Source organism: Babylonia areolata, chromosome 9, assembly GCF_041734735.1.
Source record: "Babylonia areolata isolate BAREFJ2019XMU chromosome 9, ASM4173473v1, whole genome shotgun sequence".
Classification (NCBI taxonomy): Eukaryota; Metazoa; Mollusca; class Gastropoda; order Neogastropoda; family Buccinidae; genus Babylonia; species Babylonia areolata.
The window spans coordinates 29,470,210-29,491,457 of record NC_134884.1 but is presented as its reverse complement, the minus strand read 5'-3'; the positions used below and the strand labels follow the sequence as shown (position 1 = coordinate 29,491,457).

General features: G+C 37.5%; 1 protein-coding gene across 1 annotated transcript in view; it reads left to right on the top strand.

The window, feature by feature from the left end:
- Nucleotides 1-9,282, top strand: part of LOC143285371 (endonuclease/exonuclease/phosphatase family domain-containing protein 1-like) — a 30,612-nt gene extending 21,330 nt beyond the window's left edge. The window contains exons 6-9 of the mRNA XM_076592588.1: nucleotides 196-334; nucleotides 2,171-2,224; nucleotides 2,838-2,978; nucleotides 3,900-9,282. Of these exons, the coding sequence (XP_076448703.1) occupies nucleotides 196-334; nucleotides 2,171-2,224; nucleotides 2,838-2,978; nucleotides 3,900-4,087 (522 nt within the window). The 3' untranslated portion in view covers nucleotides 4,088-9,282. The remainder of the gene's footprint in view (nucleotides 1-195; nucleotides 335-2,170; nucleotides 2,225-2,837; nucleotides 2,979-3,899) is intronic.
- Nucleotides 9,283-21,248: the final 11,966 nt, after the last annotated feature.

The window sequence follows — 21,248 nt, the reverse complement described above, 5'->3', positions numbered from 1 at the left end:
ATTTGTGTTTATGTTTCTTTAAAGCCATTGATCATCCAGCTCTCACTTTGCTGTTGGCCCAAGTGTAAGCTTATGAATGTAGACACAGTGGACATGAAATCACTGCGCTGATGGTTTAAAAGGCTATGGAACCTTTAACCTTTGAAGCTTATTATCATTATCAATGTTGTTATTATTGTGGTTATGATGATTTAGGTGAACGGTCAGCTGGACTGTGTGGTGGTCAGTGTCCACCTGAAGGCCACAGGGCTGGGGGACCAGGATCTGGACCGTACCAAAGAGGAGGTGGCCTCCATGTCGGATGTCCTGGAGTCTGTGTCGGCTCATGTGCCTCGTGAGTACTGTCTGTGTGTGTACGAGGGGGGTAAGGGTGGTGGATGGTTGTGTGTGTGTGAGGTGTTGATGGATGTGTGTGTGAGGGGGGCGTTGGTGGATGTGTGGGGGAGGGGGTGTTGGTGGATGTGTGTGTGTGTGTGTGTGTGTGTGTGTGTGTGTAGGTGTTGGTGGATGTGTGGGGGAGGGGGTGTTGGGAGATGTGTGTGTGTGTGTGTGTGTGTGTGTGTTGGGGGGTAGGTGTTAGTGGATGTGTATGCGTATATGTGTGTGTGTGTGTGTGTGTGTGTGTGAGCAGGTGTTGGTGGATATGTGGGGGAAGGGGTTTTGGTGGATGTGTGTGTATGTGTTCGCGGTAAGTGTTGGTGGTTGTGTGTATGTGTGTGTGTGTGTGTTCTTCAGTTTAACATTTGTCCACAAAGTGTGGTTTTTGATAAGAAATTAAAAAAAAATCCATATAATATAGGAACAGGAAGTGAGAGCTTAACCCCTAGGCTGTCTATATGACGAGATAACTCGTCATGGCAAGCATGTACGCTTTGCTGCCACGATGACAAGGTAACTTGTCATTGAAATATTCTGACTTTTCCCTGCTTTGCATTCAGTTTGTTGACAAAAATGCTGGTAGCTTTAGCTTGGGGAATCTTTCTAGATTCTATTCATAGCTAGAAGCACCATCAATGCCATGAGGCAGTCCTTTATTTGAACGTTTTGGTTGGGTTACTGGCCGCAGTGTTTGCCTGGCTCCTCTCCTCGCTCGCTCAACAAAATGTCTGACTGACGTCATGCTCAAGACATGTGATCGTGGTGAACTAAATCAACTAAGATTGCTTTCTTTAGCTGATGCTCATAAAGAATTGCAGCATAAATTCGAAGGAGAAGACAGTGATGAATCTTTATAGGACGATTTGATAGAAAATAAAGGGAGCAATCAAGAGAGTGGCCAAGATATGACTGTCAGTGTGTGATGCCGGCTGTACAGCCATAGCAGATGACAGACTGACCTAATTATTAGCAGGACACAGTGTGAGCGTTTTTCGTGGCACTCAGCCAACGCGGTCTGATTAGAACTGGATAAAATGACCGTGTGAGAGGGGTGAAGAGGAGGGGGGGTGGAGACTGAGGGGGTGTGGCCTCACATCCATATTATCACTTGGAGAAGTCACAGTGCATTGTGTATCTATCTCTTTTTCAGTTTTTTTTTTAAATTTTATTTTTGTGGTTGTTCTAGTATGATTTTGTGTGTGCAGATATCCATTTGTCCAGAAAATATTATATTTTAGTACAAATTACCTGACTAATGTTTGTAATGAACAAGTTGAAAATGTGACAAAAAACAAAACACTGATTTCAAAACAACAGCATGTCACTAAAAATATGTAAAATGGGAAAATATCATGTGTTTTGTATTCTTTATTCATTTACCTTTCAGAAAATATATACCTTTATGTGTCTTTCTCCAAAAACAAAGAGCACAGAATTTTTTGAAAAATTGTACCCGTTTTTTGTGAAAAAACCCTGGCAAATAGATTTCACTTAAATCTTAATTTCCTGGCAGCGAAAGGGTTAATACAATATGAGTTGCAAACTTAGAAAAAAAAAGCACATGTCCAACTGATCTGTCTGTAAACATGTTTGTTTATTTTGCTTTACATGTGCATGCTTGCATGAATATATATATGAGATTGTGATCATTTTTTGACCATATCATTTACTTGTATATTTCTCAATTTCTTCTGTTTTGTTAGTGTTCATATTATTAGTATGGTGTTAGACGTTTAATGTTTGTTTCTAAACAGTATTAAAAAAAAATTAAAAAATTTGCATCTCTTTTCAGAGGAAAAAGACATCATTTTTGTTGGTGACTTCAACCTGGGTCCAAATACAGAAGGTATGAAATTAGGTTTCACAGTCATTTTAAGTTCCAGAATGAAAAAATGTAAGGAAATACATGTCAATGAATATTTGTAACAGAAATGAAAACAAAATAAATACAGCATTTGTAAGTGCCCTTAGGTCTTTGAATTTTGTACAGTGATTGCAGGTTTGCTTAGGCTTATTGAAAGAAACTTTCTTTCTTTGCCAATTAACATTTGGGGATAAGTCATCACAGTGGATTTGTTCTCTAAGTGTAGGTGAATTAACAAAAAAAAAAAAGGAAAAAGAATTTTCATTTTCAAGTTGTGCATTTTTGTCAACATGAATCCTCTGTGCTTACACAGTTTGACAGACTGCATATTAAATTCACCTGAACAGGATTATAGTTCTGTGTACACGTGCTTGCCAGGTTCAACATACAACACAACAAAAATTACCTGAACATGATGAATGTTCACCTGTGCGTGCAGAGTTTGACAGACTGTGTAAGAGTTTGACAGACTGTGTAAGAAAGGTTCCCTGAACACAGTGACTGCTGTTGGCACCTGTGCTTTCAGAATTTGACAGACTGCTTTAGAAAGGTTGCCGGAACATGATGACAGCTGTTCATTTTCCTGCGCTTTCAGAGTTTGACAGACTGCGTAAGAAAGGTTACGTGAATATGATCAAAGAGGACACCCCCACCAACATCAGCAGCAGCAACCCTGGGGGCAGCAAGTGTTACGACAACATCTGGATCAGTCGCCAGACCCAGAAGGTCCACTCAGGTGAGCATTGTCGTTAATGTTGTCAGCAGTAAAGATTTTTTTTTTTTAGGATGGCATTGGTAAAAAGCATTACATGCTTTACAGTCTGCCACAAGCCCTTGAATTGGGGCGTTTCCCTTCTGTTGTCATATTGTGTAAGACAACATTGGAGAAAGATGTTTATACATTGGTTTTTTTTTCTCTCTCCGCCACTTTGGAATTACAATGTGTGAAATGTTTAGCTAAAGTGAGACAGTGGCACTCCAGTCTGATTGTAAAGAAGAATTATCCCTTTTTTTCCCCCCATCCTGTTTGAGAATGAATATAAAGTCAGAACAGTGTACCATCAGATCAGAGAGTCTGTGTAAGTCACTGAATTATAAGCTTTGCGTGATTATTTTATTTTGATTAAAAAGGAATGAAATGCGATATGAATATCCTTCATGCGCAGTGTGTGAAGTAATATTTTTGTTTTATTTATCCATTTATTTGTTTTATGTTTTTGCTTATTTTAATGTACAGGCTTGTTATTTTTGTCCTGTTACCATTCTTTTTTATGCACGTCCAATATTGTTTTGAAAGGTATTGACTTTTGTTTTATTTATTTATTTATGTTTTTGTTTATTTCATTGTACAGGCTCATTTTTCTTGCCCTGTTACCTTTCCTTTTCTACGTACAGACTCCATGTCCACTATATTGTTTTAAAAGGTATAGACTTTCTTACTGATGATGGGCCCCACAGTTATCTGAATGGTGATACAGCACAGGTGTGGATACAGTGACAACTGCTTCTCCCCTTTCCCCCTCCCCCAGTTAGACCAGTGACAGATGCTGTCCCCCTCCCCTCCCCTCCCCCAGTTAGACCAGTGACAGATACTGTCCCCCACCCCTCCCCTCCCCCAGTTAGACCAGTGACAGATGCTGTCCCCCTGTGTGTGCAGGTAACAAAGGGGTGGTGAGGGAGGGGCTGAGCAGCCCATGGATCCCGGATGGGTGGAAGTGGGGAGGGGTGGTCAGTGACCACTGCCCCGTGTTCACAGAGCTCTACACCAACCAGGACCTGGACAAGGGGGACCTGGCCATCGGGGCCGAGGAGATCCGCTTCATCCTGGGCGCCGACTCCGGCTGAGGCTTCGTCACTCTGTGTGTGTGGGGAGGAGGTGTCATTAGTGGCCCCTTTCTGATGATTCTGTCTTAGTGCAGACTGTGGCTGTCTTCGTCAATGTGGGGCAGGGGTGGGGGCATGGGACGCAGGAGGGGTGAGGGGGTGGGGAGGGGAATGTCATAGTTGTATTAGTGGTGATATCTTTCTTTATGCAGTCCTCCTCCCCTACAGTGACAAAGACTCCGCCGCAGTCACAGTTGTATAAATGGCCCTTTTCTTCTGATGATTCTTTCTTAGTGCAGACTGTGGCTGAGTCTTCGTCACTATTTGGGTGGGTGAGGAGATGTTATAGTTTTATCAGTGGCCCCTTCCTGATGATTCTTTCTTTAGTGCAGAATGAAGCTGAGTCTTCATCACTGTGGGCAGTGTGGGTGATGTCATAGTTGTAATAGTGGCCCCTTTCTGATTTATCTTTCTGCAGTGCAGACTGCAGCTGAGGCTTCATCAGTGTGTGTATGTGGATGGGGTGGGGAGATGTCATAGTTGTATTAGTGGCCCCATTTTTCTGATGATTCTTTCGTAGTGCTGACTGCAGCTGAGGCCTTGTCACTTCGGGGATGGGGGTTGGGGGGGATGTCATAGTTGTATCAGTGTCCCCTTTCTGATGATTCTTTCTTAGTGCAGACTGCAGCTGAGTCTTCGTCACTGTAGGGGGGAAGGTGTCATAGTATTATTATTTGTGGCCACTTTCACTGGTTCTTTCTTGTTGCAGACTCTGTTTGAGCCTTCACTGTGTGGAATAGCTAGAGATATGATAGATTACTAGTGTTGCCACTTTTCGTTGACTCTTTCTTAGGTGCAGACAGTGGCTGATTTCTTCACTGTGGAGAATAGCTGAGATACGATAGATGATGGTATTGTGGTAATTTTCACTGATTTTCTCGGTTGATTCTTGGCTGTGGGGAGTAGCCGAGATAGATAGATAGGAGTGGCCACTGTCACTGATTCTTTCCTTGGTGGAGACTGCAGCTGAGTCTTCACTGCAGGAAACCATTCCCTCAGTAGTGCTGTAGCCAGGTCAGGATCGGAATGGATCAAGTGTGTTAATTGGTTTGCTGGTTTTTTTGTTTTTTTTTTATAAAAAGGTCCATAGTGGATATGATTGATTAATTTATAAAGTGTGAAAAAAATTGTATGGTAGCATGAGTGTATTGATTTGCCTTTTGATATTACATTGCATGAATAACACACATTTCATAAACAACAGGAGATCTCCCGAAGAAAGGAACTAACATTGTAGTGTATGGAGCAGTCTGAAAATGTCTGGAGATCAGAGAGCATGATGTTTTGGGCCATAGATATTCTGACTAAGAATTTTTAGTCCAGGTTCATCCTCAAAGCCACTATCATTGCTTTCACAGTCTGTCCATTTTAGAATAACTACTCCTGTTGTGTACTCTTTTTAGTCTGTCTTTTTAAAAGAGTCATTCATTAAAGTCTTTTATAGATAATATTTCCGACACATATTTTATAAATACAATTTTACACAATCAGGCCATTTTGAATCTTTTTTTTATTTTTTAATAACATCTCATAGAATGCGTGTAAGTGTTTTTGATTTTTTAATTTGCCTAATTTCCATTCCGAAACCAGTCTCAGATAGCACATTTCAGAAGAAGGGGTGTAATCCCATGTTGAAGAAGAAGCTAGTACCTGTCTGAAGAAGAAATCCCTTTTTTAGATTTAAAGAATATTTAAAAAAATCAAAAAAATCTTTTGAAGACATAAGTCAGTCCCTGTCTTAACTCACTCAGTACGGCCAGCCCTCTCTTCTCCTCTACACAGACCCCTCGGATGTCCAGTGGGTGTCTCAATGACCCAACGTTTAGCTTCTGTCGTCAGAATTGTATTCTTTGTCAGCATTCACCTCTTCAGTATAAGAGCCTTCCGCTTGCAATATTTTGATGGTGGTAATTGGGGTGAAACGCTGTTAACGTCGTCTCTTTTGCCGTTTGTATGGAGAGAGTTAAGAGAAGGAGTGTGAAGAAGCCCAGCCCCTCAATGAAAAGCATCATGTCCAAGACCTCATGCTCTGCTCTCCCCTGTGGTCTTCACGTTCCTCCCTGCACAACAAGGTTCACCCCTTCCTGCTCTAACGCAGCTCCTCTCACCAGGTTATAATGATGTGTGTGTGATCCACTGTTTGACAACAAGTTTCGTAATTTCATATAGCAGTGTATCTATCCATTTGTCACAATGTTGCATCCTTCACAGTTTGGGCAAAACAGTGTACGGTTGATTGTAAAATACTTGGCTGTCGGTCAGGAAATTGTGGTGCTCTTTACAATGATGATATTATGAATGAGAGAGTTCTTGCCATTAACACCTAAAAAAAACAACAACACCCCCCCGAAAAAAACAAAAAACAAAAAAACTACTGGACATTGTTATGTGTAGTGTGCTGTAGTTTTCTGCCTATTAGGCAATAAAATGGTTCATATTAAAAAAAAAAAAAAAAAAAGAAAAAGAAAAAAAAGAAGAAAAAACAGAAAAAGAAAAAGGTGAAATCTATCTCAGTCCCAATTGCCTACCTTTTCTGTATTATTGGCCAAGGGGTGTGGCACCTCCCTTACCTTACCTTGTCATGCAGGGGTCTTAGCGCTGAGGTATGCTGGACCACAAGGCTTGTGTGAGTGGCAGCAAAGAAACGGGTGGTGGATTCTGCACCATTTGAGAGGCTGTGTGCTAATGTCTGGTCCAGGCCAGCAGTACTGTTTATAGTCCTCATGGCTCTTCACTTGTCGTGTCCTGGATATGTTATGAGGTTTATGCTTGATTTTTCTTCTTCTTTTTTTTCTTTTCACATCGGGTAGCCCAGTCTTGCATGTTAGATTTAATACGCTTCAAAAGACAGTTGTCTGGAATCAAACACAAGATTCAGAAGTGGCTGCACTTACTCCATACATGCTGTTATGGTGAAGTAACACTGTCAGACTGACACAGAAAGTTTTGATTGGATTATTGCCTGAAGTTGTTGATTATTTTTTATTATAAACGTTTTTTTTTTCTTTTGCACGTGCCTTGTTTATAAATACCAAAACTGCACCTGGTAACAAAATCAACTCCTTTGTTACCACTGGTTTGACTTGGTTCAGCCACTGATGGGACTTCCGTTTGTGGGAATCTGCAATTATGGCACAGCATCAGATCTGTGGTTTACTTGGAGGATATTGTGCCAAACAGCCAGTGCTGCTCACTGCAGGCTGAAAGATTGGCCTCTTCATCAGTTCCAGTCAGTGAACATGCGCTCACAAACCATGAGGTAGACAGAGGACAATAAAACACAACCTGCACTGTAAAAAGCAATGCTTAAACAACAACAGCAACATAATATACTATCTTACTATTGTGTTTATGTGCTCTGATGAAAACCAAACCAGCATTCCATTCAAGTTTCTGTTTTTTCGCAACACATTAACATTTTTCTGACTGTGACAGACAAATTGTTGGTCCCAAGAAATTCTGCCTGTGGACCTGCAGCCAAGAAATTATTGGTTTGTGACTACTACTTTCGGTTTTGGCTGTTGCCATACACAACGGACCAAGTTAGGGCTTCACTGGACTGGAGTATCAGGGGAAAAATACTTGCTGTGCTTCCTATGAATGCAGTCTTTTGAAAATCCGTTTGAAATTATGGCAAAGCGAGGATTTTATGTGACACAACCTGCAGCATTGACTTCCACTAATGAAATGGTCCAGGGGCAGCAACTCATCAGATATTGCTTTTGGTCAGAAATGTGTTAAGTTGAACAGAAGCGAGAACACGAGCCTTGATTCAGCATTATCAGTCCACGTACTCATAGCATCATCCGTTTTATCAAAAAAGAAAAAAGATCTCACCACATCTTGCCAATTTGATATGCATGAAATTGTGTAAGAAAATACTGTATTGCAAATACTGTATTGCACATACCATACCGTGATCCACTGGTGCAGTTTCTGGCAGGCGTATTTTAATTGACACACAAACAGTTTTTGTATCTGAAATATCACAGTCAGAAAAAAGATGGATGTTGAAAATTGGACATGTAGAGCTCTGTGTTTATGTGATAATGGTGTATTTATTTTATGGGAATAACAAGAGTCATATAGTGTGATATATTTGAATAGTGATAAGAAACTCTAGGGAGAGCTGGACAGTACAAGGTCTTCAGAGAAGAAGCCCCCCTCTGTCTAGTGTTTCAGCCCTTAACTCCTTACATTCTAAGGGGGCTGGGCCGCACCCAGGTCATGACTCCTGGATGCCCTTGTATTGCTGCCTTTTCTTTCTTTCTTTTTTTCTGGTCCTCAGCAGGTTCGAACCGACGCCTCCAGGGTGGTCGCCACTTCAGAACTGAGTCACCTTTTTTTGGCAGACGTTTTAACCACTGGGCCATTGTACACCTAGTCCCAACAGGTTGCGTACACAATATCTCCGTAGGTGGCTAACGTGTTCCAAGGTGTTCTTTCCTATCAGTGCCTCAAGTTTTCGAACTATTTTCTGGTCCAACTCTTCCCATTCCGTTTTGCACATGCAGGTGGCAGGTTTAGTTTCTGGCGTTTGACATCAAGATCTTGTACAATTGATTCGTCTGAATTATCAGTGTGGATGTCCTTGACACTGTGGTTTCAATCCTGGCCTTGGTTTTCCGACATCTGTTGGTGCAGTGCGCTGCTGAGCATTCGTCAGATTCTTCATACAACCCTGTTTGGTCCTGTGGATCTTCATGCCACGCTCAGTGGAGTATTTCCGCCCACAGACACATGGGAATTCCATCAGTTCTGAAATTTTATTTTAATTTCTTTTTATTCTGTGGCTCCCTTTTACAGAAAGAGAACACTGATGATGGTTGATGTTTTGTCTTGTTAATGCTGGAGATAGAGCAAAATTGTACATAGTAAAAAAACAAAAACAAAGTAAAAAATAGCCTACACCAAAAAGGAAAAAAAAAGAGAGATCAAACTCTGCAAAGTAAAGTATTGACATGTACGTACCAGTCTCAGAGCCACATAATTTACAGTTCTTTACATGTGAGTCGAAATCAAATAACGTTTTGAAGAGTGTGTATGTCAGCATGTGTGTGAGTGTGCTTGAGCGTGCGCATGCTAGCTGTTTGATGGTAGCAAGATGGAGAGGTGAGTTGCTCTTGTAGTTAGTGTAATGCAGTGGTCCTTTTTTTAATTTTCCTTTTTTTGAAAAAAAAAAATCCAGCAGAAAGGCAGTTTTTATCTCCACCGATTTTGATGATGTTGATGATTATAGTGCGGACTGGCTTGCTTTCTCATGGAAGGTGTAAGACAGCAGACAGTGTGTGTATGCTTGGAAGACCGACTGTGAATTAATGTGGCTCACCACTGACTGTGTAGAAGGATTCACTGGTTGTTTGAAGTGTAGTTTGTGGTGTGTGAACCTTGCACAAAGCACTTGTTACCTACCTATTGCTTCTCCTGCACATACAGGAACTGTCATAATGTTGAATAGAATATGTTTATACATAATGTATCTGCTGTATGTATTTGCTAAATCAAAAGAAAGATTACCTTCTTGTGTTTTGACATTGATCATGGCAATAACGTATTGTGAGTATTTGGATGTTATGGAGCAAAGCCATCAGCAGAAATTATTTATTACAGTGCGAAATTATTTCCCTTGGCATTGTGAAGCACTGTGGTGAGTGGCATCAAATAATACATTTCAAATGTCTGATGCCTGGAACTGTATTTATGATATATATGTATATATACATCAACTACTGCTTTGCACTCTGGTACGTTATTGATGGAATTCTTGTTGCTGTTACATGAGGGTTTGTTGTTTCCATGAAAGTGGTGATGTGGATTTGTTTTACATCACTTAGTGACACCAGTGAACATGCCAAGATATGTTGATTTCAAACGAATGCGAAGTTCGTCACAGAAATTGTTAAACTACATATCATCATTTACCTGTATGAATCACTCCCATGTGCCCTGTTTAGGACAAACAGAATTGTGTCCTGATAGTTCACTGCTAATTAATTGCTTTTTTGCTGGACTGACAAAATTATGAAAGAAAGAAAAAACAACAAAAAAACATGATGCATCTATTTTTGTGTGAAATTAAATCTGCTGTGTTTTTGGATTCTTTAAAAAAAAGATTGAAGAAAAGAAAAGGTTTTATATGAATATTTTATTGTTTTGCCATGAATGGGAAATGGTTCTTTATTTTGCAATAAACCAGATTTAATGCTGTCATGATTTTATTTGGGGTGTTTTGATCAGAGTTTGTGGTGAACCTTACTGTTTGGTTGTTTGAACTTTTGCCATGATGATTTTTTTTAGAAGTTTTTAGCTGCACAGATATTTATTTTTTTGTTCACTGTCACAATGCACGTCATATGCTGTTTTTGTTGAAACATGGGCTGACATTTTTAACCAGTTTTAATGAAAGAGTAATTCTTAAAGAAAACAAGCTCGATCATCATGTTATTGATAAGCTGGCTGAGTAGTGATAACTTTACAATGTTACGTTTGTTTTTCAAACCTATTTTGAGAAATGAAATGCATTCAACTAATAACATTATACGATCTGAGAATTTGATTTCACACATAATTGATGAACATGAATAAATGAGCAGAACAAAACTGAGAAAAAATGAATATATTGCTGAAAAAAGAGAAAAAAAAAGAAGAGCAACTGTGCACTTCAAATATATCAAAACGGAAAGGACAGGGGGGAAATGTGCTGATCTAAAAAAAAAAAATGAAGACAATAAAAATCAAAACAACGCAAAATGAGATCTGGCAGCACTTGTATATAGTTGGTAATCAGAATAGCAGAAATGATATAGATGGTTGCTCACTACTGGATACATACCTCACTTATGTATGTGTGCATGTATTTTTTTTTTAATAGAATTTTTATTTTGTTGCTTTGCTTCTTTTCTTTTTTCTTTAAATTGATGTATGAATGCCAAGGATTATGTTGGTGCTGTTGTCCATCAAGTATGTGTGAGCCATTTCATTGTTTGAATTGTTTTGGGTTGTTTTATTTCCTCTCTCTCTCTCTCTCTCTTGCATGAATGTCAACAGACATGAGTGTTCATTTTTCTTTCTTTGTTCAGCCGTCTTGCTTTCTTCACTGGAGTGTAGTGGTAGTAGTAGTATTTTCATTTAATGTCTTTTCACATATGTGATATTAGAGGGTTACAATACAAGAAGGTGTGTGTGTGTGTGTGTGTGTAGAGGATGGATAGTGGACTTGTGAGTTTGCATTGCATTATTTATTGTCATGCTTTCTGTGAGGTTCATTACTTTGAGTATATTTTAGTCATGAGGTTTTACTTTCATACTTTTCTGTATTTATACGGTCACTGAAAATGTGCTGTTGACTTAACGCTTTTTTGGTGGTCTTCTTCTCTTTTATGTTTATGTTATGGTTTCCATGCATGTTTTGAAATGTTTTTCATGCAGTCTTCAATGCAAATATCCCTACCCCACCTTTGTTTTTTGATAAACAACAGCCTAAATTTTAGAAAAGGTTTTATTCTTGTGGTTTCTAACTTTTCTTAAGGTACTGTTTTCTGTTTATATAGTGTATTAAGCATTTTGTTTAAAAAAAAATGTGCTTGTCTAATGGTCATGAAATAATTTTTTTCTTTAGTTTGTCTCCACGGTGCAAGCTAGAGCAGCATTCTTATGTCAGGTATATCATTTTTTGTAATGTATTGATGGACGATGATTTTTGGCATTGTCTTACAAAGACCAATATCACCCAACGGATCCCTCATGCTCTGAAGAGTGAACTAGGTTACAAAAGTTAAATCTGCTGAGTGGCAAGTAAACCATGTGGCAGTGCTTATTGTCACAAAAACAAAAAAAGAAATGCAAAAAGAATGATAAAAACACTACAGTCCACTCAGTCGCATGAGGCTGAAACAATGTTCCTTATAACGCACAACTGGGAGGAAGGGGTGGGGGGGTGGGGGGGGGGCTTTGGGAGATGTAATGTATGCACAAAGTTTTGAGAATGTGGGACAGAGGGTGGGGGTATGGATGGGGGGTTGGGGGTGTGGGGCTTTAGGAGATGTAATTTATGCACAAAGTTTTGAGTATGTGGGACAGAGCGGAGATATATCTGATCTCATCAAATCACCACGTGCTTATCTGCGGGTATCTAGATCTCTTAGTGAGTATACAAACACAAATAAGTTGCTACACAAGATCTTGTCATTGTTATTTGCTGTTACGGGGAGATGGGGACGTACAAGCACCGTCTCTGAAGCAGTGTGTTGTTTCTGATAGTAAAATAGCAGGATAAAAACAAACAAGCCCCCGAAAAAAGCCTTTCATGCCAAAATGTATGACAAGAATTATTTAAAATAAATATGCATAGAATTTACAGTCAAAGTATTGAGAGGGAGGATGAGGTTGAAGACAACAAAAGAAATGTCCAGGACTCATTGATTTACATCTGAGTGTGCCACATTTTCAGATGTATATTAAATTCCCCCCTCCCCCCACTTGAAAAAAGAAAAAGAAAAGCGTTTTAGCTCTCAAAAAGTTTTATATTGTTTATTTGACAACTAGTAAGAATTATTTGTTTACTTTCTTGTGGAAGTGTTTTTAAAAGGAAAAAAGAAAAGATGCTTTAATGACTGAGACCATGTGCATTACACCATCAGTAGACATTACATCAGCTGATTGTGTTTAGCTATCCCTGCCATGTAATATATTGTTACATACTGATCACAAAACTGTGATCTTGGGTGTCGGCTGTGTGTGTGATATGCGTTAAGTTCCTCATCTGCAACTAGTTATGCCTTCAGATTCTGTTTTGACCTGTCTGTGTGGCCATTGTCTCTTGTTTTGTTTGAGAGAGGGGGAGATGCTTTCTCAGAGAGATTGAATATTGTACAATAAACACTCCTGTAAATGGAGTGTGGTTGCCTACCTGCCAGGGTAAAAACAGTCATACTTGTACATACGAATAAAAAAGAAGAAGACCAAATATTATATAGTTCGTGATGACTAATCTGTGTAATCAAACAGAAATATTACATGGAACTTATTGACTTTTAGATCTGGATATTCCACTTAACTTGGAATAAATTGCACATAATTACAGAAACCAGTTAAGGCTGTCAGTGTAACTTGGAAATGGATGATGTTTCTAAATCTGTAAGCACTTTGAAAGTTTTGTCAGAAAGTACAGCCAATGGCTGTCTTGTTTAGGGCTAGAGGCTGAATTATAAACATGCACACCACCACAGTATGGTGTATCTTTAGATAAGAAGTTTGAACAAGAGCTGCATGCCCCCTGCCCCAAAAAACAAAAACAAAAAAGAACAACTTGGTGTGGCAGTTTGACAATTGTAAAAATGGCGGTGTCTTCTTGATTGTGAACAGGGACAGAGGGGATTTGTCAGCTTACTGCCTGGAAATAGTCATACGTTTAGTTTTTAGGAAATAATTGTTTCATTGGATGCTTGATTCAACAGTATTAAAATAATCCTTGAACATGTCCACTTCAGGAGTGTTTTCAGTACTTTCTTTTATTATTAAAAAATAAAAGAAGAAAAGAATTTAAGGTTTAGACTCCCCCCTGTAGTTTTTTTTTGTATGTGTTCCGGAGTTTGATTTGATTATGCCATAAAAATGTGTTGCAAAAAAGGTGCTTTGTTTCTGTGTGTAATTTGTTGTTGAATTGCATATTGTCTGTGTCAGAATTGAATAACATCAGATCTTTTTGATTTTTGTTTTTCATTTCTTGTCAGAAAAATAAAGACAATTATGAACATATGTTGTTCACTGTTTTGTTCAGTAATTTGAAGTTGATGTATTCTGTTTTTGAATTTTTGCTTCTATTCTGAAAAAAAACAAAAAAAACAACCCAAGATAACTGGGAAAAAATCAGTGAAAAAAACCCGCAAAATGCTATATGTGTAAAGAGAAGGTGAAAATGTAAATAATCTACTATAATCATAATTTCACTGAATAAGACAAAAGAATGATTATCACGTAAAACAGAATGGGAAAAAACCAACAAGGGCATAATAGAAGAGAAGATTGAGAGAAATGACTAAGACAACGCTGTATCTATGTCATATGTGTTTGTTAACTTATGCATTTACTGAATGTGTCTTTCTTGTATGTGTTTTGCTCAAACCAAAGGATTGAACCTTTGCACTCAGCAGATGTGGTTCAAAGGAAAAAGAACTGGGATATGTACAGTACATTTCTTGGCTTGTGTATACTGGGAGAGGATATAAAACAAATACATGGCTTCTTTTTTTTTTTTTTTTAACCAGTGTGAATAATGACAGTAAAGGCCATGGCTGTGAAAATTGAAGTGTACAAATACTTGCAGTAAAAGAGAATAATAAATCTCTATTGGACATAACAACCTAAAGTGAAGGTGTTTGGTGATAACTAGTGTAAGTTATATATATGTATATATATATATATATATATATATTTTTTTATTATTTTTTTTTATTATTGCCTGTGAACTTCTGTATGTGCTATGTGGTGGGATTATTTTTAGTGAACGTTTGATTTTTTAGTAAACGTTTGTGTTACTGTGCACATTACTTGCATGTTCAGGAGAAATACACCACTTTATCATTTTTCATTGAGACTATAATTGACTGAAACAACACAATCCCTTGTTCCCCCTATTTTGTAATTCTAATTCCTAGCATGTGGTTTTGTCATCAAAGGAGTCCAAATTCGAGTTTAAATAATCAAAGCAGCAAGATTTCAAATGCTCTCTTTGAACAGATTTTTTTTTTTAAAGAAAAGAAATGTAAAGTAAACAAAGCAAGGATGTAAGATTGTAAGCTTTACCTGTGAACATTACCTTTGAACAGAGGCTACTTTGAAGAATTTGTTTTTATAGTTCTCAGGATACTGGCATGAAGTAGAAACAAGGCATTGGATTTTGTTAAAGATTCTTGAGTCTGGATGATATATTTAGTAGAAGTTTTCTTGACTGAGAATCAAAAAGGTAAAGAACATGTTGAAACTTTTTGATTCTGAGTCCAGAAAACGTTGATTAGAAGGCAGTTAACGGTATATCATTCATTTCTTGCCCTGGTATCATCATTCTCTGAAAAACGTTTGGGTTGTTCAGCCTGGGAAGACTCATAAATCACAGACTGACCTGCATTCATTGTTTCTGTTGGCCTCTAGGTTTCTTTTCTTGCCAAAGGAGGCACGACATAACTGATACAGGATGTCGTAATACTTGTTCTACATAAACGACTTAATACTTTAAAGCTTTTCCGGTTAACTTCCCATCAATGGACATCTTATTTAGCTGGTTGAAGGCTGAGACGAAGTTCCGAAAATACGACACAGGGATGACCCCTTTCTTGTGGTGGCTGTGTCTTGCACTTAGTGGTTTCAGTTTCAAGGAAGCGTCAAAGTGTTTGGACTCATCCATAGACACTATAGCACATATGCTTTAAAAAAAGAAAGAAAAGGGTGGGGATTGGGTGGTGAAGGTAGCAGAAACCTGACCAACATACACAGCCAACACAATGGTGAGACCTTGAGAGCTTACCATAGGTATATAAAAAGCTTCAAACTAAAAGTGAAATCAGATAAACAAAATGAAAAACAAAACAAAACAGAAAAGTAAATAAATACAGGTTGCATTCTATTATTGATACTTATGTAGCACATACCTTCCATCAAAGACCAAACTCTAAAGTGCAGTACAACAGGCTGTCTGCGACTCAAGATGTTTTATTTGTTTGAAGACATTAGCCCCATATGAAAAGGGGTACTGATGATTATGATTAATGAGCAAAAACTACTGACAGGGTAACAGGTCCTACCAAAATTATATATCAAAGATATTACGACACATAATTCTTTCTTTTAAGTTAAATGCTTTGTATATAAATACAATGCCAAATCACGCACAGTTGTTTTACCACTGGATTCCATCAACAGACTCAGTTAAGGAAACATGGTTCTGTGTAATATTTCTTCAGCATAAACACAACTCGGAATTCACTCAAAACAGGATAATTACTGTACAAATTGAGTGAGTGGAGGGGGTTGGGGGGCGGGGGTGGGGGAGACAAACTGTGCAGAGGGTACAGGGTTCGGATCTTTGGGATCTACAACTGATGTATGTTCAACCGTCAGGGTATCTGCTCCTCCAGCAGACTTATCTGTTCATTTTTTTGTTTTATGGTTCTTTTTTAATAATAGATTTTGGATTTTTCTTTTTTATACATCTGAATTGTTTGTCTTTGTTCTGTTCCTTTTTGCTCATTGGGATCATTTGGCAAATGCAAAACTCATAACTGCTTGGTTCTGGATGCAGTGCTTTCTGGCTAATGTTTTTATGATATCCAAAGATTACTGTTGGTGGTCATTTAAAAAAAAATACCGAAAATGTGTTCTTACTTTTTAGAATCACATTTTTGTTGTTTTTCTCTTGAATGAATTTTAGTGTTGAGAAAATGGTATAAGTTTGCCTTTGATACTGTTCTTGATTTTTCCTCGTTTCTTTTTATCATAAGGATTATTATTTCATAAGCTGTTCATGTGGCACGACTTTCGTTCTTGTCCAGTGAGTCCCACACAGTCAGTGTGACTATGCAAGGTCCCTCTTTGAGATACGTCTTTTCATTATATTGATGGATTTTTTTTTTTTTTTTTTTTTTTTTTTTTGTTAATCTGACAAAGATTTATATCTTGTACCCATCATCCAGCTCCCACATCCAGTTCAGAGTAAACTGTGTTACCAGCTCAGTCTGCTTTGTCACAAGTAGAAGATGTGGCAGTGCTTACCATCAGTTAAAAAAAAAAAAAAAAAAAAAAAAGAGGAAGTGCAAAGTAGATGGTGAAAACATCTTTGGTTATCTTGAGGCTGAGGCAGTGTTCCTTATTAACTCACTCAGTACGGCCAGTCCTCTCTTCTCCTCTACACAGACCCCTCGGATGTCCAGTGGGTGTCTGAATGACCCAACCTTTAGCCTCCGTCATCAGAATTGTGGTATTCTTTGTCAACATTCACCTCTTCAGTATAAGAGCCTTCCGCTTGCAATATTTTGATGATGGTAATTGGGGTGAAACGCTGTTAATGTCGTCTCTTTCGCTGTTCGTATGGAGAGAGTTAAACTTGTTATCAAACTCACAGCCACTGTTTTGTCACAAGTTAATGATCACTTGGTGAAAATCTCTTCAGTTATCTTGAGGCTGAGGCAGTGTCCCATATTAAACTTGTTATTTAACTCATAGCCACTGTTTTGTCACAAGTTAATGGTGACTTGGAAAAGATTTACCTCATATTCTTGTTCCTGTTACTGTGTAGAAGTGTCCTTTGGGATGAAATGCATGCTGAAAGGAATTATTTAGATAATTGAGTACTTTTTTTTAAAATTTCAACTGAACAGCTTTTTATTTCCTGGTATTTTGTGCTTGACTGGTTTTATATTCATTGGTTCTGATCAACTGTGTTTTTATGGGAAGAATTAGTTTCACTGTGGTGTGTGATGACTGATATTTATTTATGAAACGGATGAACATGTGTGTGTTATGAAGCAGGTTTAGACTGATATTAAACAGTTTTAGACTGATATTAGATAGTGAGGTGTGTGTGTGTGTGTGTGTGTGTGTGTGTGTGTGTGTGTGTGTGTGTGTGTTTGTCTGATATTTAATCTCTGCTTTCATCCCTTTAGTGAAACTTTACTTTTGGTTCCTAATTTATTACATTTTTTTCGATGTGTTTGGGTTCCCAGCATGTCAGTTTGACTGTGCTGTTTTATAAGTATGGAAGTCTGATTGTTTTATAAATATTGTAGTCTGATGATGTTGTTTTTATAAGTCTGATTGTTTTATAAGTATGGTAGTCTGATTATATTGTTTTTATAAGTATGGTAGTCTGATTGTGGAAGACTAATGATGTTTTTTTCTAAAAGAATGGTAGTCAGATTTTTATTTCTATAAGTGTGGTAGTCAGAATAACTTGTGTGTGTGTGTGTGTGTGTGTGTGTGTGTCTATATATATATATATATAGATATATATATATATATATATATATATGGATAGATAGACATATAGATAAATATATTTTTTTTGTTTTTTTGTATGATAGTGAGATAATGTTTGTTTTATAATCCATCCTGTGTCAGGAATTGTCCAAGAAGATGTACAGGTCTGTGTTCTTGTGTGTTTTAAGTATATCATAAAGTACAGCTATCTGCTCCACATAGTGCGGAGTGTGTGGGGGGCTGAGGGGTGTGTGGAGGCACTGTTTTGTGAGGAATTTGGGTGACACTGTTACCACTTGGGAAGGGCCAACATTTTTACCTCTGGCAAATGTTGGACAGGTTTGTTTTTTTTTTTTTTTTTTTTTTTAATAATTGCCATGAGATGTCCACTGTTGTAGGACTTACCCTAATATTAATGATGAACGAAAAGAATGACAGCAATAGACAACTGTTTTCCTTATGCGGATGATTCTGATACTGAGTTCAAGATATGAGTTGTTTCAAGTGAATCTTTCATATGGAGGATGCCATGTCACATGTACAACTGCAGAGACAGTATTTCATTATTTTCGTCTTTTCTTTATATTTTGCTTAAATTTTATACATAAACTATATCCTCAGTTCAGGAAATTGGTCATTGAGTGGTTGGCAATTCAGGGTCAATGAAATTTTGGCAGCTTATCACTTAAAAACAATAACTTTAAATCATGATTTGAAAAAAAAAATTTTTTTCATGCAAGTGGGCGTTTTCTGCAGTTGAAATAGAAGCACTGTGACATAAATACACAAATAAGAAAAGAAAAAAAAAGAAAAGAAAGAAGAAGGGGCCTTTGTTCACTGGTCTTCACCGATCCAAAATCATGCCTCTTTCGTGAAAAAAGAAGAAAACGATACCAGCATTTCAGAATCCCACCGCTGTAACTGAATGACTCCCCATGAGTATAGCCATCATGCCACTGATCCTTCCATTTTAAAATTATATATATATGTATATATATATTATATTATTTTTTCCCCACTGAAGTGGAGCAGTGTTTGCTCATGCTCCATCTGTGTGACAAAAATTATAATTATGATATATCCTTGTTCCCTTTCTTTCCTGTTATCAGTGTAATAATGTGTTCATGGGTGTGTTTCTGTTGTTCATTGTGTCATATATGCCATGTTCTTTTGTGTGTGTGTGTGTGTGTGTGTGTGTGTGTGACACATATTGTTTTTTATATATTCAAAATGTGCGTAAGAAGTGTTGACATTTAAGAGCCAGTATTCACCTGTGCTTACAGTGTGTATTTGTCACTTTTTTTTTTTAAATAGGAAGAATGAACACAGATTGAACATCTGACACCATCCAGTAATAAAGAGTTTCAAAAGTGTATCTATGTGTGTGTGTGTGCAATTTGTGTGTGTGTGAGAGAGAGAGAGAGAGATTTTTTATATAAACCAATGAAACATGCCAGTAAAAGCAACATAAACTAAGTACAAAAATGTTCAGTTTTTTTCATGATGCTAATATCTAACACTTAATTTTTTTTTTTTCCATATTTCATGAATTTAACTGCTAGTGATGCAGATCAACAGACGAGCACATTTGTATGCTACACACATGCACACGTGCATAAACACACACAGCTATTGAAAATCTGAACTAACTAAAAATCTGCAAGATACATTCATTCCTGCCAATATGCGATGAAAAAGAGATTACAGATTTGTCATCAAAATTTAGACCATTGCACTTGGTGAAATTCTTCAATGGTTTCAGAACATTCTTGATGTGGGAGAAGAGCATTTCTGTTACTGCACTGTCAAGGAGTGCATGTACACCACTACATGTGTGCTCCTTGACTGTTGTGATCTGCATGACGTTAGACATTACACGGCGGTTTCTTTGAAGACTTTGTTTCGTGATGTCCCTCCGTGGGCGCTGATGGACTTCTTAAAAGAAGTGAACATTTTTAACCAGATTTGAAGGTTTTAAACTGTGGAAGTTTTTTTAAACTTTGGAGTGGAAAGTTTGAAGTGGTGACTTGTTTTAATGGTTTGTTTTTTTATCCTTGTAGTTAACGCGGCGATAGCCTTGGGATGGCCTTAGTGGTCAGCGAGGCTCTAAGCACCATAATTTCATTTCATTTCATTTACATGTGAGCATTCATGCAAACTGAATATGAAGCATAATCTTTCCATCCATAACAAAGTAACAAACATTGTAATGTTAGTTGCAGAAACCAGCTTTAATTTACAAACAGAAAAAATATGTTAAACTGCATGTGTATACAAATAAAACATTGGAATCATCACCTGTTAAAAACAACAAAAACAACAAAATAGTGGCATGAAAGTAACAGCATATCATTTTACAATTTATAAAAATGGCAACAAATCACTCTCCCTTATAGCATTCTATTTGTATAACTCTTTGTCACATAAGATTGCTCCAGCAACAACAAAAGAAATGTTATCAACCTCATGACAAAGTAAAATATACAGAAAGAATAACAAGGGTGTATTCAAGTATTGGAATTAATACACACACACAAGCACACCAAGACAAGAACTGGGGAAAACCTCATTCTCAGTGTGATGCACACAAATACCTTGACAAAAATGATAGTAATAGTAGATAAACCAGCCAACCCATTTCAATGGACAGAATACTGTTAAGAATTAGGCACGGGCTGATCAACTGGGAGTGAATGCCTTGTCAAAAGAATGTTTCTTGATCAACAGTGTGTTCACATTCTCTTACAATAAGCAAACATGTAATAAAATAGTTGCAGGGTTTGATGAAGGAACTGATACAGAAACTGGAAATGAAACATCTTCAATAAGAACAACACATTTTCTACAAATTTAAGACTGACAGTCTGGGAGATGCAATACACACACACACTTATCTATTGAGCAAATACTGCTTACAGATAATCTCTGAATGTTCATGATATAATGCCTCTAAATCATCAAAGCATTCAAATATGTTTTGGTCATTATCACGAGACATGATTATATGGCTATAACTTAATAGAAAATAATGCTTTTTTTGGTCATTATCACGAGACATGATTATATGTCTATAACTCACTAGAAAATATTGCTTTATTTGGTCATATCACATGATTATACAGCTAAACTCAATAGAAAATAATGCTTTTTTTGG